This window comes from Salmo trutta, chromosome 19, assembly GCF_901001165.1.
Source record: "Salmo trutta chromosome 19, fSalTru1.1, whole genome shotgun sequence".
NCBI classification, from domain to species: domain Eukaryota; kingdom Metazoa; phylum Chordata; class Actinopteri; order Salmoniformes; family Salmonidae; genus Salmo; species Salmo trutta.
In genome coordinates, this window is record NC_042975.1 from 35,571,681 (window position 1) to 35,586,997 (window position 15,317).

Below are 15,317 nucleotides of genomic sequence, written 5' to 3' on the forward strand. Positions count from 1 at the left end.
TGCTGCAGCACCTTAGTTCCCTGTAGTTACCAGCATGCTAGTACAGGATAAAATGGCTCTCCAACTTATATAATATACTGAGATCGTCTCATTATTATAGAATACACAGTGGTAGTTGTACTGCATTACTGTAGGTATTCATCTGCAATTAGAGCTAAATTGTGAGTGCATCTTGCTGTCAAATGGAACTGTACCATGAAGTGGCAGATTCTCTTCCATTAGAGGATGTTGCATGAATTATAGGGGAAAATGATGTTGTTCCAAACAATGAATGCATCCTTCCAATTGCTCCTCTATTAAAAAATACTGAGAAATGGCATGGAGGACAATCTGTGCCTTCCTTCTGCCAGGAAGCAACATATTAGAGGCTGCAAGGTCATCCTATCATCTGAAGCTGGGGAGTGTTCAGAGTAAATAGCTTTAGAGTGATGAGGCTCATGTCAACAGTGTTTCTGCTGCACATCTCCAAAGGAAAACAAAAACAGAAAACACAGCCTTGAGCTGCCCTCTTTTGGACACACTGACAATGCTAACAAAGCAGCATTCTGCCTTGGACTTAATCTCATGACAACTTTTGCATTGCATACTATATGTGATTCAATAACAGTAATTCAACTGTGCCTGTTATAAGCCATCCCAGGCAGATTCCAGGGCCACAGATTCTGTCCAAGGCTGGCTTTTAATTCAGCCTCAGTGGAAATCTAGCTAGCACTGCTTGGCCATCATCAAGCATTTACAACTCTATAATAACCATGACATTACTGCTACCATATCTGCCCATGTCTACTTGGTTGTTGTCAAATGTATTTGTTTTATTTTACCTTTTTCTAACTTGGCAAGTCAGTTAAGAACACATTCTTATTTACAATGACGGCTTAGGACATGGGTAGGATGGTCATCTGAATCAGGGTTAGTTTGGCAGCTGGGGTGAAAGAGGAGCGATTAAGATAGAGGAAACCAAGTCTAGATTGAACTTTAGCCTGCAGCTTTGATATATGCTGAGAGAAGGACAGAGAAGGACAGAAGGACAGCTCGAAATCCTCAGAGGTAGTAATCATACCTGTGGGGAGAGGGGCATTCTTCTTACCAAACCACATAACCTTTGTTTTGGAATTTTCAGAACAAGGTTAAGGGCAGAGAAAGCTTGCAAGAAAGCTTTATTGTAGAGCATTTAACACAACATCTGGGGAGGGGCCAGCTGAGTATAAGACTGTATCATCTGCATATAAATGGGTGAGAGTGCTGATGATCCAACAACCTCCTGTAAAGGAGATTGACTTAAACTATCTGTGAATAGTTATAACAGTGCCATTTCATTATTACCATGCCTTAGGCTGGTATACAGTCCCTTAGGTGTATTCAGTTGCTTCCATGGAATGGAGGACTACTTCAGGACTTCTTTATTATGCTCTCTGTCTCCCCAGAACAGATATGAGAGCTGCTCCACAGCTCTTCTGAAGAACAGGCACAACCGAGTGATTACTTTTGAGCTGTGTAACCAAACAAGGGTCCTGATAGGGCACACCTGTGGCTTACTTTTGTCCATTTGGCTGGCTGCCGAGAAACATGTTGGCAAGCAATGCCACCACCCCGTTTCTGGCCCTGCTGAAACGCAGCAGTATCTGCATCCAACGGTACAGCCAGCTCTCATGCTGATGTGCTAATCAAAAGTGTAAGGCAGCATCTCACAAGACACACCTACTCTGTTTCTATTGAATTATTGAGACAGGGCAAGCACTTCTGGTGCTCCTCGCCCTCTCATACATACTATAGCATACATATAAACTGAAACAAATATGCAAGCACTTACCTTACCTCACTTAATGGGATCTTTACCCCTGCAGTTTTGACATTTCCTGGCAGCACTACTGATAAAATATATAAAATATTTTTGCCACTGAAATATGCCTTGACATTTGACTTTCATTTATGCCATTTTGTTTTAAAATATATATATTCTATATTGAATACCGGTATGGTTGTACAGACGAGCCAGGATACTTGTTAAAAGCCTTTGTAAGAATCCTTCCCAAGTATCTCAGTCTGTCAAGACCTGGAGTGGAATACATGATACTGAACATTAGTGTATCAGCCTGAGGCCTTCACTCCTGAAATCCGGGGCACTGCCAGCGATGAGATAAATGGTAAAAAGGAACACATTTTGTCTAAGTTATTAAACTGTCAAGAACAACCTGGTGGTCAGCTCTTTCATCTTATCTGCAGAAACAATGAAATACTTTTTCATGGAAAGTGAACATTTGACATTTTTTCACCAAAGTCCAGAGCACTTTGGTGAAGGAACATACAGTGCCTTCAGAAAGTATTCATATCCCTTGACTTATTCCACATTTTGTTGTGTTACAGCCTGTATTCAAAATGGAGAAAATATATTTTACAATACCCCTTAATGACAAAGTTAAAACATGTTTTTAGAAATGTTAGCAAATTTATTGAAAATGAAATACAGAAATATAACATTTACATAAGTATTCACACCCCTTTTTTATGACACTCCAAATTTTGTTCAGATACATCCAATTTCCATTGATCATCCTTGAAATGTCACTACAACTTGATTGGAGTCCACCTGTGGCCAATTCGATTGTTTGGACATGATTTAGAAAGAAACACATCTGTCTAAGGTCCCACAGTTGACAGTGCATGTCAGAGCACAAACTATACAGCCAAAGAAACGCTGGAATGTGAAAAGAATGGGAAAGTCGTTGAGTGGCCCAGCCAAAGCCCAGACTTGAATCCAATTGAAAATCTGTGGAAAGACTTGAAGATTGCTGGTGGGAGAATGGGAGAAAATCCCCAAATCCAGATGTACAAAGCTGATACAGACATACCCAAGACAACTCAAAGCTGTAATCGCTGCCAAAGATGCTTATACAAAGTACTCACTCAGGGGTGTGAATACTTATGTAAATTAGATATTTCTGTATTTTATTTTCAATACATTTGCTAAAATGTCATTATGGGTTATTGTATGTAGATAGGTGAGAAGAAAATATATGTAATCCATTTTGAATTCAGGCTGTAACACAACAAATGTGGAATAATTCAAGGGGTATGAATCATTTCTGAAGGCACTGTATTAAGTCCAGCTAATTTACCAGAGGAGTTTATAGGAGGTTCAGAGACCGAGAGGAATCCCAACCATAGCCTTTCATCTGATTCAATGTTATTTTATCCTCTGACCTTTCAGTACAGTACCCTAAACAGAGGGCAAGTCTCCTCTTGTTGTTGTTCTGATGTCAAAGAGAAAAGACACCATAATGCAAATGTTAGACACAGGTATCAGGTGAACACAAAAATAAATGTATTCCTCTCATGGGTACATGCAACAAACTGTAAAATGAACTACTAGACACATGAACTCAACATTAGGACGTCTATGACAATGTACAGTATTTGTTGGAAAACTATGGAATACATCGGATGTAAACCTATCCTTGTACAGTCTATGGATTTAAACCGTTTTTGAGATGCATCAGTAGGCTACTAATATGACTTTCCTTTCCAATATTAGCAACCAACCAAACACCAGTGGCATATCAAAAATCAAATAAGTGGGTCATATTCTGCTCTGCTGGACAGCCCCACCATCAGACGACACCACTGGTTATGTCACGTTCTCTTCACTTTGATTTGCTACCCCATCTCTTGATCTCTAATACCGAAGTTAAACTGTATGACAGAAGATCCACTGTGCTCTGTTTACATAGAGAGACATTGTTTACCTGTGGATTTTTCATCTTTAATTAGCCAATGCCAACTGTAATTTTCTCTATCTGCCCGAGGAAAATTAGGCTGCTCATGCATCAGAACACTTTTGCCGTGCACTTGCCAGTTTCTCTGGCAGGCTTTGGCCCTAATGTGAACTTGAATGTGAAAGACAGAGCCGCTGCAAACAGTCACATGCCTGGCACGGCCCACATCCAATTTCACAGGCTCTAGCTCTGAGTAATGAAGGCAAAACAGGAGACGTGATGTAAAATAAACAAGCCTTCATCCTGACACACAGGCAGCACCTCCAAGCTGAGGATTCAGACATAAATATTTGCATGTCTTCTATATGTCAACTGCTTTCTGGGAGAATAATCAAACAGTTACTTCAAAAACAGTTAAACAAGTTGACAAAAATAGCAAACCATATTATTGTCCGCCCCTAGACTGCAGTCTCATTCCATTACAATGCATGCTCCATTAAATTAAAGGGCAAATTATTTAGAATAAACCGGCTGGAGGAACAAGTGGGAAGTAAAATTACTTTTTACTGATTTAATTACTGTAGATTGCAGATGGGTCTGAATCTGACTGTAGCGGTTTGCACTCTGCTCATGGTACAAATGTGGAACACTGCATTTGCCTGGCTGGCTGTATATAGGCCAGTCCACTCCCTCAGGCTTACAACTTGTGTGTAATTCTGTGTGTTCTAAGAATCCATTACCAAAGGAATAAAACATCTCACTTCATCTACAGTATATTGACCGCTTTAGTCAATAGGAATTAGTCAATATGAATTAGTCAATATGAATTAAATGTAATATCCTGGAACAGGGATTTGGCTATGTGAGTTAGAAATCAGAAGCTCTCACTGATGAAAGGTGGCCACTACTTTTAAGAATCGTATCCCTAGAGACATTACTACCTTGCACACAAAGTCTTACCATGGAAACAGCTTGTGATCAACTTCTGATGATTACGTCTCCACCAGCCAGTCAGGCCTCCAGCCTGCAGAAATACACTGTAAAATTTGTAGTCAGACATGGTAGATATCTGTCACATAGTGGTGATGTTCTTTCTACTTCTCTATGGATGACGAAATGAATGTGCATCTCTTCTGCTGGTAAACTGGGATTGCATAAAACATATTGACATTTAAAGAAAATATAAATATTACCCTGGGGGATACAGTTTGTTTGTGTGATGTCATCACAGAGCTAAATACAGCTAGCATTGAGAGTATGCCAAAATTAGACTGTGACATGAATTGTACCATATGGTCAACAGTGTCTAAATGGCATGTTCACTTAAAGTCCTTAGGAGGTGCTGGAAGGGCCCACTGGCATTTCCACTCAGTGGGGTCTTGTTGAATTCACACACATTGTGTGTGCGTGTCTCATTATAATATGATGAAAAGATAGCTGCGCCAGATATTTGCAACCACCTTTGCATGCTTAGGATAATTAAAAGAAAATGTCTCAAGCAAGCCATTGTCTGCACCAAACCTATTTTTAATGAATACAACAGCACATAATAAGAGTAATAACAGCATATAATGAATCAACAGCAACAGTACATACATTCAGATCTTGAATTCACTTTAGCGTGGAAAGAATGCACAGCTGGCTGCTCATTGTTTAAAAGCCTAAAGCACATTTCCATGTCTTCAGAGAGCGTGTGAGTAAAGACAGGCCTTAGCGTCATGCTGCAACTCTCCCTGACTGCCTGTCTCACCTCTTGCTCATCTCCCTTCCTTTCTCTTCCCAACCTATTTAGCTTGACCCTGGAGTCCTTGTTTCCCATATTTTTCTCTGCTGAGATGTTGTAGACCTAGTAACATCCTCATCATCACACCATTCTCCTTTCAAAGGGAGATGTAGTATAAAAACGGTTCATTTCAGGGTGTTCCTGTATATTATCTCTGGATGAGTTTGCCTCTGATGGCTCTCATCATGATGACAGACACACCTCAGTGACTGTAAAGCGCAAGATTTGCCACAAGCTCTATCAAATTAAGTCTGTTTTCGAGTGCACAGGAACAATTGAATAATTTTCCACAGCCGAGCCGAAAGGGACATGCCATTTAAATGGAAAATTGTGTAGTTCATCAAATCTGTGATGTCTTACAGAGGAAATATACTGTAGATGTTCTAAAGCTAAAACAATTTTGCTCCTGGAATGGAATCGGCCAACAGTTGTGCCGCACAGCACCACTGTTCTGGCCCTAGATCAGTGAGTGAACTGTAAATTAACATCGGAGTTGTATTGCCAAGCATTTAAATCCCTCTGATTGATCTGGATCAATACAGTCTGACCTATTCTGCATCGGCCTCGCCCTGACAGGAAGCCGCAATGATTGGCTGACTTGCCTTTGGCTCTCCACAGTACACACTGACTCTCTGAACAAAGAGCTTCTCTAATGTAATCTATATCATCTTATTCATAGTGGTTTGATAGAGATGTGCTGGTGTGTGAATTCTCATTGTTTTGAAGGATCACATCCCTACAGTATAGTGAGAGGCTGTATGAAACCGTGTGTATAGTGGTTAGAGAAGATGGTTTAATACCTTTATAACTGCACTAAGTCGGTTGGTTGGGGTGGATGGGTAAGCATATAACGCGAACGTCTAGCAACCCGAAGGTTGCGTGTTTGAATCTCATCACGGACAACTTTAGCATTTTAGCAACTTTTTTAAAATGTTTTATTTTATTTTTTAAATCTTTATTTTAACAGGGAAAACAGACTGAGACCTGGATCTATTTTACGGCTGTGCCCTGTGTAAACATGTTGACATGTACAGTTTTAGGCATACAGACAAGAACATTTCAAACATACAAAACAAAGACACAATTCAACAGAAACAATCACAGACAACATCATATTGATCCTCCATAACATTTTTGAAATGGGCAAGGGACACCAGAGTGTCTAACTTAAGTTGGATCTGCAGTTTGTTCCATAAATAAGGTGCAAAGGAACTAAAGGCAGTCCTACCCAACTCTGTGGAGACCGCAGGAGTCTCTAATGTAATCCACATCTGTGATCTGGTTTTAAAATTTGTATATCTAGTGGAAATTAATGATGATATATATGGAGGTAGTTTTAAAAGAAGTGCTTTATAAATAAACAAGAGAGCATGTTGCTCTCGCCTCACAGATAGAGAGGCCCAACCCACATGTTGATAAAGGATACAGTGATGAGTTTTGTAACTATCACCCGTGATAAACTTGAGTGCACAATGGTAAATAGCATCCAGTGGTTTTAATGTGTTTGCCGATGCATGCATATAGATAATATCACCATAATCTAAAACGGACATAAAAGTAGCCTGCACAATTTGTTTTCTATTTACGGAGGACAGACAAGCCCTGTTTCTGTAAAGGAACCCTATCTTGAATTTTAGCTTTTTTCCCAATTCAGTAACATGTTTTTTAAAAGAAAGCCTATCATCTAACCATACCCCTAAATATTTATATGCAGAGACCTGTTTGATTTGAGTACCATCCAAGCTAGTGATTACAAAAGTGTTTCTAACTGAGAGTTTAGACCTAGAAAAAAACATGACATTTGTTTTCTTAGCGTTTAAAACAAGTTTAAGCTGTAAAAGAGACCCCTGTAGTATCCTAAAATCAGACTCCAACTGCATTAAAGCTTGGTCCTCTGTTGGAGCAATAGAGTACATCACTGTGTCATCTGCATATAAATGGAATTTACAATATCTGACATCATCACCAATGTTGTTTATATAAAGTGAGAACAATAGTGGGCCAATTATTGAACCCTGAGGGACCCCTTTAAGTAACTGTAAGGGGTCAGACTTGACCCCGTCGACCATGACGGCCTGAGTTCTATCTTTAAGATAGTCATAAAACTTTGCAAAGACTTGATACTGTGTAGCTACTTTGCAAGTACTTAGCATGTTAGCTAACCCGTCCCCTAAACCTAAATCTTTAACCTAACTCATAACCTTAACCTCAACCCTAACCTTAACCGCTAACCCTAACCCCTAGCCTAGCTAATGTTAGCCACCTAGCTAACATTAGCCACAGCAATTGCATTCGTTACATATCATAGGAAATTAATGATGGACATCCACAAATGAATACATACCATATGAAACGTAATATACCATGTCATACTAATTGGAGTGTCCCGGATTTACGTTTACAATGTTACGATTACAGAGGTCGACAAGCAACAGTGTGCAACTCCTCTGCAATACTAATGAGCATTTCCAACCTAGTGGAGGCGAGAGCACTCTAGCTCTGGGAGCGACTTCATTCCCCAGGATGGAACATCACATCCCTTTTCTCTGGGTGCCTTCCTGTGACTAGAGGCACAGTAGGACTTGATGAAGAGGGGTCTGATAAGTCCTGGGCTTTGACGGGGCACTGCAGCAGCACCTGTTTCACATTATCCAGTAACCCCAGAATTAATTAGACAGACTCAATCACATTCGCTCTAAACATACCCCGCAGGCAGTGCAGATGACTCTGCAATCATGGGAGGAATTATGAAAACTTCAAGTGGCACTTAACTAATTTGGGGCATATTTGACTGACTCATAGGACTTGAAGTCTACCTGGGCTGGGTTACAGCTTTAGTTCAGGGAATTTTAACAGGATCCGCCCCTTTCTTTCAACTTTCACCTAAAATGACATACCCAAATCTAACTGCCTGCAGCTCAGGCATTGAAGCAAGGATATGCATATTCTTTATACCATTTAAAAGGAAACACTTTGAAGTTTGTGGAAATGTGAAATGAATGTAATAGAATATAACAGATTAGATCTGGTAAAAGAAAATACAAAGAAAAAAACTATCATTTTTTGTATTTTTTTGTACCATCATCTTTGAAATGCAAGAGAAAGGCCATAATGTATTATTCCAGTCCAGGCGCAATTTAGATTTTGGCCACTAGATGGCAGCAGTGTGTGTGCACATGATGATCCTAGATCGATCCAATGAACCATTGCATTTCTGTTCAAAATGTTGTATCAAGACTGCCCATATGTGCCTAATTGGTTTATTAATAACTTTTCAAGTTCATAACTCTGCATTCTCCTCAAACAATAGCATGGTATTATTTCACTGTAATAGCTACTGTATATTGGACAGTGCAGTTAGATTAACAAGAATTTAAGCTTCCTGCCAATATCAGATATGTCTATGTCCTGGGATATGTTCTTGTTACTTACAACCTCATGCTAATTGCATTAGCCTACGTTAGCTCAACCGTCCCATGGGGGACCCACCGATCCTGTAGATGTTAAAAACATTGGCATGTCTTCAGGAATATCTCCAGAGACCACTTACACAGGCGATGAGAGGGTGACCAATTTGCCTGGCATTCATTTAATATCAGTGTCAATAATATATTTAGAAATATCATTTAGCTTCATGCAATTTTTTTCATGTAGACAAATTTAATCTTCACCAGATAGTTTATAGATGATGCATTAAAGACTACCAGTAATTTGATATTCCCTCAACTAGCCCACTTGAGTAGAGTAGATCAGATGTTAGATGATACCATGGTATCTTGACTCTCTTTACACCATGTGGACAAACACTACACTGCGCCCGCGCGGTTTCTTCCCAGCCAACAAAGTCTGCAGTGGCGGGATGGGGAGGATGATGTTATAATTCAACGTTAGATCAAGTTTGATCAACGTCCCCCTGCTGGCCCAATTGGATGATCCTTATTCACAATAAGATCCGCTTCTCGCTCCACCACCATCTTTGAGATAAGTCTTTGCCTTTTCCCCTCTCAACGGCATAAGATTCGCTCTGCTGCAGTTCCGCTCGCACCTCAACGTACCTGTAGTATATCACTGTTAGTACACAGTGAGAGCTGCTTACACATCTGGCGGATTTTCTGTGCGCATAGGCTTGTGTACATGGTTTTCCTATATCAGATTCGTTTGAGGAGTTAAATTCAGAGGCCGGAGAAAATGAGGCATCGCGTAATAGCCATTGTCCTTTTTTTGTTGTGGCTTTTTGGGAAATCGCATGGAGCGTTTCCAAACCAGATAAATATAGGTAAGTTATATTTGAAATAGCATAAATAACATGTTTTTTTCTTTAGCCTGAAAATAAAACGAGATCAATGTACATTAAGACAGTGTTGTGTGGTGTTGACTTAATTTTATATTTGCATAATTCATTGTCAAGTTGATCAGTAATAGCCTACACTAACGACAGGTATGGTAATAGCCACCTAAGAGCAACACCGCTTTATAGTGGGGGAGGGTGAAAATGGCACAAAGTTGCTCATAGCCTATTTAAGTACTGTATCTTCTTACAGAACTTTCCACGACTGCAATGGGCAGTGTAGATAATACATTAACAAGTTCATCTCTGTATAATTAAATGGGTGGTGTTTATTCTAGATAAAGTAATGGTCATCCAGTTGGTTATGTGGTGCGTAAAATTGAACTGATGATTTATAAGGACTGATATTGACGTCATCCTGTATTTTCATGAAACATTATAAGAGCAACTAGGCAATGAAAAGTCACATTTTTCGTAATCTCCTGTTCTCTTTCTTCTATAGGTGGTCTCTTTATGCGCTCTACAGTGCAGGAGCACAGCGCTTTCAGATTCGCTGTCCAGCTGTATAATACCAATCAAAATGTGACGGAAAAACCTTTCCATCTCAATTACAATGTAGACAATCTCGAATCCTCTAACAGCTTCTCCGTCACACATGCGTGTGAGTACCACGATACTCAATTATGGCAATGTATTTCATTCAACAACTACCAAAACTGCTTCACCCCCCCCACCCCCCCTCAACATTCCTGAGAAAATATTCTAGCCCAACACTACACCCACTCACATAGAAACATTACAAAGCTGTTGTGTCAATGCAGCTTCTTTTAAGCTGGGGTGATTAAAGATTGAGAATAAAACAAATATATATAGTTTAACTGTTAATTCTTTCCTTTCTGGATATAATATCTTCATTTGTATACAAAACACCTTTTCAAACCACTATGATTGTGAATAGAGCTTGAGTTGTTTAGGAGGATACCATAGAATAGATGATTCTATAGAAATACTGCTGTGTGTAGGTGTGGAGTAAGTTTGACTATACAAGCCCCAGTTTATTTTTAGATGAAGCCATTGATATTTCAAATAGGTGGTTGTTGCAGTAATTTCTATATAGCCTATAATCCAAATGACAGATTCAGTTTTCTGTTATATCACTGCTTTTTGTAAATCTACACACTGTAGCAGACAGATGTACACTATTGTATACAATAATAGCATTTTACATTTTTTTCAGGGTTGATGAGGTTAGGGTCAGGCAGGTTTATGAAACACAGTGGTGCATAGGTACAGTACAAATGTGTAATGTATATGATGAAGCACAGTAAACGTATTCATGTCTGTCTATAGCTGAGATATAGGCTTTAAATAATGGCATAACAATGTCACGGTCATCATATGTAGGATATGCTACTCCTTCCTTGGATACAATTCAACAGAGGTGGCTGTTGTTCTGTTGAAAAGCTGTATGTTAATATTTATCTGGTATGACAATTCCACATTCCTCTGGCAGAGAAGCATCTCTCTGCCCTGGGTGTAAAACATTGTTAATTTATGGCACTTGACAGGGTTATGTCTTCTCTCTTAGTTGCTGTTCACTTGAGGCACTATTGTAAGATCACAGCGATAGGTCTGTAATGAGGGTGTACATGGATACTCCTGCAGTGTATCCCAGTGTTGGTGTTTATTTAACCCCCCCTATATCTGCTTGCATCATTTTGCTATAGCCTATGCTGCAAGTTGTTGGATTTACGATGTATCAAAATCCATTTGCTGTGACTGTGATAAAATAAGTTTGTTAAAATAATTTTCCTCTCTTAGATTCATAGAATGAATTCTCATGAATTACTGGAACAGACTATTTCATTTGATTGCCATGGGAGATACAGACCTTTAATTGGAGCGGATGGGTTTTAGTTATTTCAGGATTGATGAAATGCCCCCAGATCTCTATTATAGTGATCAATCTGACAGAATATGGGTCTGTCACATGACTGACATGCAGCTATGAGCACATTTCAGTAGCATATTCCAATTGTGATTAGATACAGTATTGCCGTTTCTAGTGTGAGTATTTATCTCTTCAATTCATAGCGGAGCCAATGCCAACTTCAGTTTGATGCTACGTAGCTACACCAGGATACAATTGTTTTGCTTTGGCATGGAACCTTCTTAGATGTCATTTACATTATCTGCACCCTGCAGTTCAGTTCAGTATTGCATTGTTTATGGAAGACAGTTAGCTATGAATAGCTTTTCTTTTCTTTTACCTGAAAAATAAATATTTCTATCTGTTTACTTATTTAATATTCAACATGTTGGAGCTGAGAGTGTATTCTAATGTCAGGTCTTGGCATTTATTTTTGTTGAATGGTATGCAATGGGACCCTCTGGTTCATTCAAGATGAGAATGGTTGTAGACAGTGAGCAGGCTTCCAATATCTTGCTGACTACCTCTGGATGCATCTGAGTGTCAGAAGCACTCGTTTAGCACGCTAACTTCTCTCTAACTGTACTTCTCTAAGGATCAGTCAGACTATTCAAATCTGTGTCAGCAAACAGAATTAGCTGCTCAGATGGTTGTGTAACTCAATAAAGAGAAAAAAACACTAGGAAATCTGGAGCTTGCTTGATGCCTTTGGGTGGCTTGTCTATAAAAATACAAAACCGCTTCTCTCGTTGTAATGGTTTTGTAGAGTTACAAATGGACATTTGTCCTTCTGTGTGATTTTTGTGTTTTGTTTTTCCCAATAATATTGCAGTATTTCCATGCTGAATCATAGTGATCTTAGTTTTTGGAAACCATGTCTGTTATAAGCATGACACAAAAGAAAATCAGAAGTGAATATCAGTCAGACTTCCACGAAGCCTTCATAAAGCATTCATAACACCCAGTGCCAAGATATAATGGGATTCTGTTTGTCACTTCCTCTTTGAAGTTGACATCAGAAGAAGAAGGGGGAGAGTAGCCAACATGGATTACCTTTGACTTAGACCAGAGAGGCTACAAAGCCTGACATTTCAATGTGCAGCATTTCTATAATATTCATTTTCACATTTATTAAATTAGATCATTCATTGCATCTATTTAGCATCAGTGGGCAAATTTTGTCCATTAACATTATTGGACAATAACACAATAATGAATTACTCACCCTTTTTACTGTCAGATGAAATGACCAAATGGATGATATGTATGTACACTGAACAAAATATAAATGCAACATGTAACATGTAACATTTTGGTTCCATGCAAATTTTGTGGACAAATTTGTTTACATCCCTGTTAGTGAGCATTTCTCCTTTGCCAAGATAATCCATCCACCTGACAGGTGTGGCATATCAAGAAGCTGATTAAACAGCATGACCATTACACAAGTGCACCTTGTGCTGGGGACAATAAAAGGCCAAATCAAATTTTATTGGTCACATACACATGGTTATCAGATGTTATTGCGAGTGTAGCGAAATGCTTATGCTTCAATATCTGACAGTGCAGCAGTATCTAACAGGTGATATCTAACAATTCCATAACAAAACCTAATACAATCTATTAAAGGAATGGGATGAGAATATGTAAGTATAACATATATGGATGAGCAGTGACAGAGTGGCTAAGATGCAATAGATAGTAAAGAATAGATTGTTAAGGATACAGTATACATAATATACATATGAGATGAGTAATGCGAGATATGTAAACATTCTTAAAGTGGCATTAATAAAGTGACTAGTGTTCCGTTTATTAAAGTGGCCAATGATATCAAGTCTGTAGGTAGGCAGCCGCCTCTCTGTGCTAGTGGTGGCTGTTTAACAATCTGATCGCCTTGAGATAGAAGCTGTTTTTCAATCTCTCTGTCCCAGCTTTGATGCACCTGTACTGACCTCACCTTCTGGATGGAAGTGGGGTGAACAGGCAGTGGCTCGGGTGGTTATTGTCCTTGATGATCTTTTTTGCCTTCCTGTGACATTGGGTGTTGTAGGTGTCCTGGAGGGCAGGTAGTTTGCCCCCAGTGATGCGTTGTGCAGACCGCACCACCCTCTGGAGCACCTTGCGGTTGTGGGCGGTGCAGTTGCCGTACCAGGCGGTGATACAGCCCGACAGGATGCTCTCAATTGTGCACCTGTAAAAGTTAGTGAGGGTTTTAGGTGACATGCCACATTTTTTCAGCCTCCTAAGATTGAGGAGGCACTGTTGCGCCTTATTCATCACACTGTCTGTGTGCATGGACCATTTCAGTTTGTCGGTGATATGCACTTTCTCCACTGCTGTCCTGTTGATGTGGATATGTGGGTGCTCCCTTTGCTGTTTCCTGAAGTCCACGATCATCTCTTTTGTTTTGCTGACATTGAGTGAGAGGTTGTTTTCCTGACACCACACTCCGAGGGCCCTCACCTTCTCCTTGTAGGCTGTCTTGTTGTTGTTGGTAATCAAGCCTACCACTGTTGTGTTGTCTGCAAACTTGATGATTGAGTTGGAGGCGCACATTGCCACGCAGTCTTGGGTGAACACGGAGTAGAGCAGGGGACTGAGAACACACATTGTGGGGACCCAGTGTTGAGGATCAGCGGAGTGAAGATGTTGTTTCCTACCTTCACCACCTGGGGGCGGCCTGTCAGGAAGTCCAGGACCCAGTTTCACAGGGCAGGGTCAAGACCCAGGGTCTCAAGCTTAATGATGGGTTTGGAGGGTACTACGGTGTTGAATGCTGAGCTATAGTCAATGAACAGCATTCTTACATAGGTATTCCTATTGCCCAGATGGGATAGGGCAGTGTGCAGTGTGATGGCGATTGCATCATCTGAGGATCTATTGGGGCGGTAAGCAAATTGAAGTGGGTCTAGGGTGACAGGTATGGTGGAGGTGATATGATCCTTGACTAGTCTCTCAAAGCACATCATGATGACAGAAGTTAGTGCTACTGGGCAATAGTCATTTAGTTCAGTTACCTAAGCTTTCTTGGGAACAGAAACAATGGTGGTCCTCTTGAAGCATGTGGGGACAGCAGACTGGGATAGGGATTGATTGAATATGTCCGTAAACACACTAGCCAGCTGGTCTGCGCATGCTCTGAGGACGTGGCTAGGGATGCCGTCTTGGGCCGGCAGCCTTGCGAGGGTTAACACGTTAAAATGTTTTACTCACGTCGGCCACGGAGAAGGAGAGCCCACAGTCTTTGGTAGCGGGCCGCGTCGGTGGCACTGAATTGTCCTCAAAGCAGGCAAAGAAGTTGTTTAATTTGTCTGGATGCAAGACGTCGATGTCCGCAAAGGGGCTGGTTTTCTTTTTGTAATCCGTGATTGTCTGTAGACCCTGCCACATGTCTCGTGTTTGAGCCGTTGAATTGCGACCACTTTGTCTCTATACTGACACTCTGCTTGTTTGATTGAGGGAATAACTTGACTGTTTGTATTCGGCCATATTTCCAGTCGCCTTGCCATGATTTAATGTGGTGGTACATGCTTTCAGTTTTGAGCGAATGCTGCCATCAATCCACAGTTTCTAGTTAGGGAAGGTTTTAATAGTCACAGT

At 40.2% G+C, this 15,317-nt stretch overlaps 1 protein-coding gene across 5 annotated transcripts in view; it reads left to right on the forward strand.

Annotated features, from left to right (window-relative positions):
* The first annotated feature begins 9,164 nt into the window (after positions 1-9,164).
* The window catches only part of LOC115154457 (glutamate receptor 3), a 109,571-nt gene continuing 103,418 nt past the window's right edge, over positions 9,165-15,317 (forward strand). For 2 of the 5 annotated variants that reach the window (XR_003867897.1, XM_029700700.1), the window contains exons 1-2: positions 9,165-9,772; positions 10,287-10,445. Coding sequence is in view for 4 of the 5 variants with exons in the window: in XM_029700700.1 (XP_029556560.1) it covers positions 9,685-9,772; positions 10,287-10,445 (247 nt within the window). In the remaining variant the exon portion in view is untranslated. The remainder of the gene's footprint in view (positions 9,773-10,286; positions 10,446-15,317) is intronic. The other 3 variants (XM_029700699.1, XM_029700697.1, XM_029700698.1) reach the window with 3 other exon arrangements.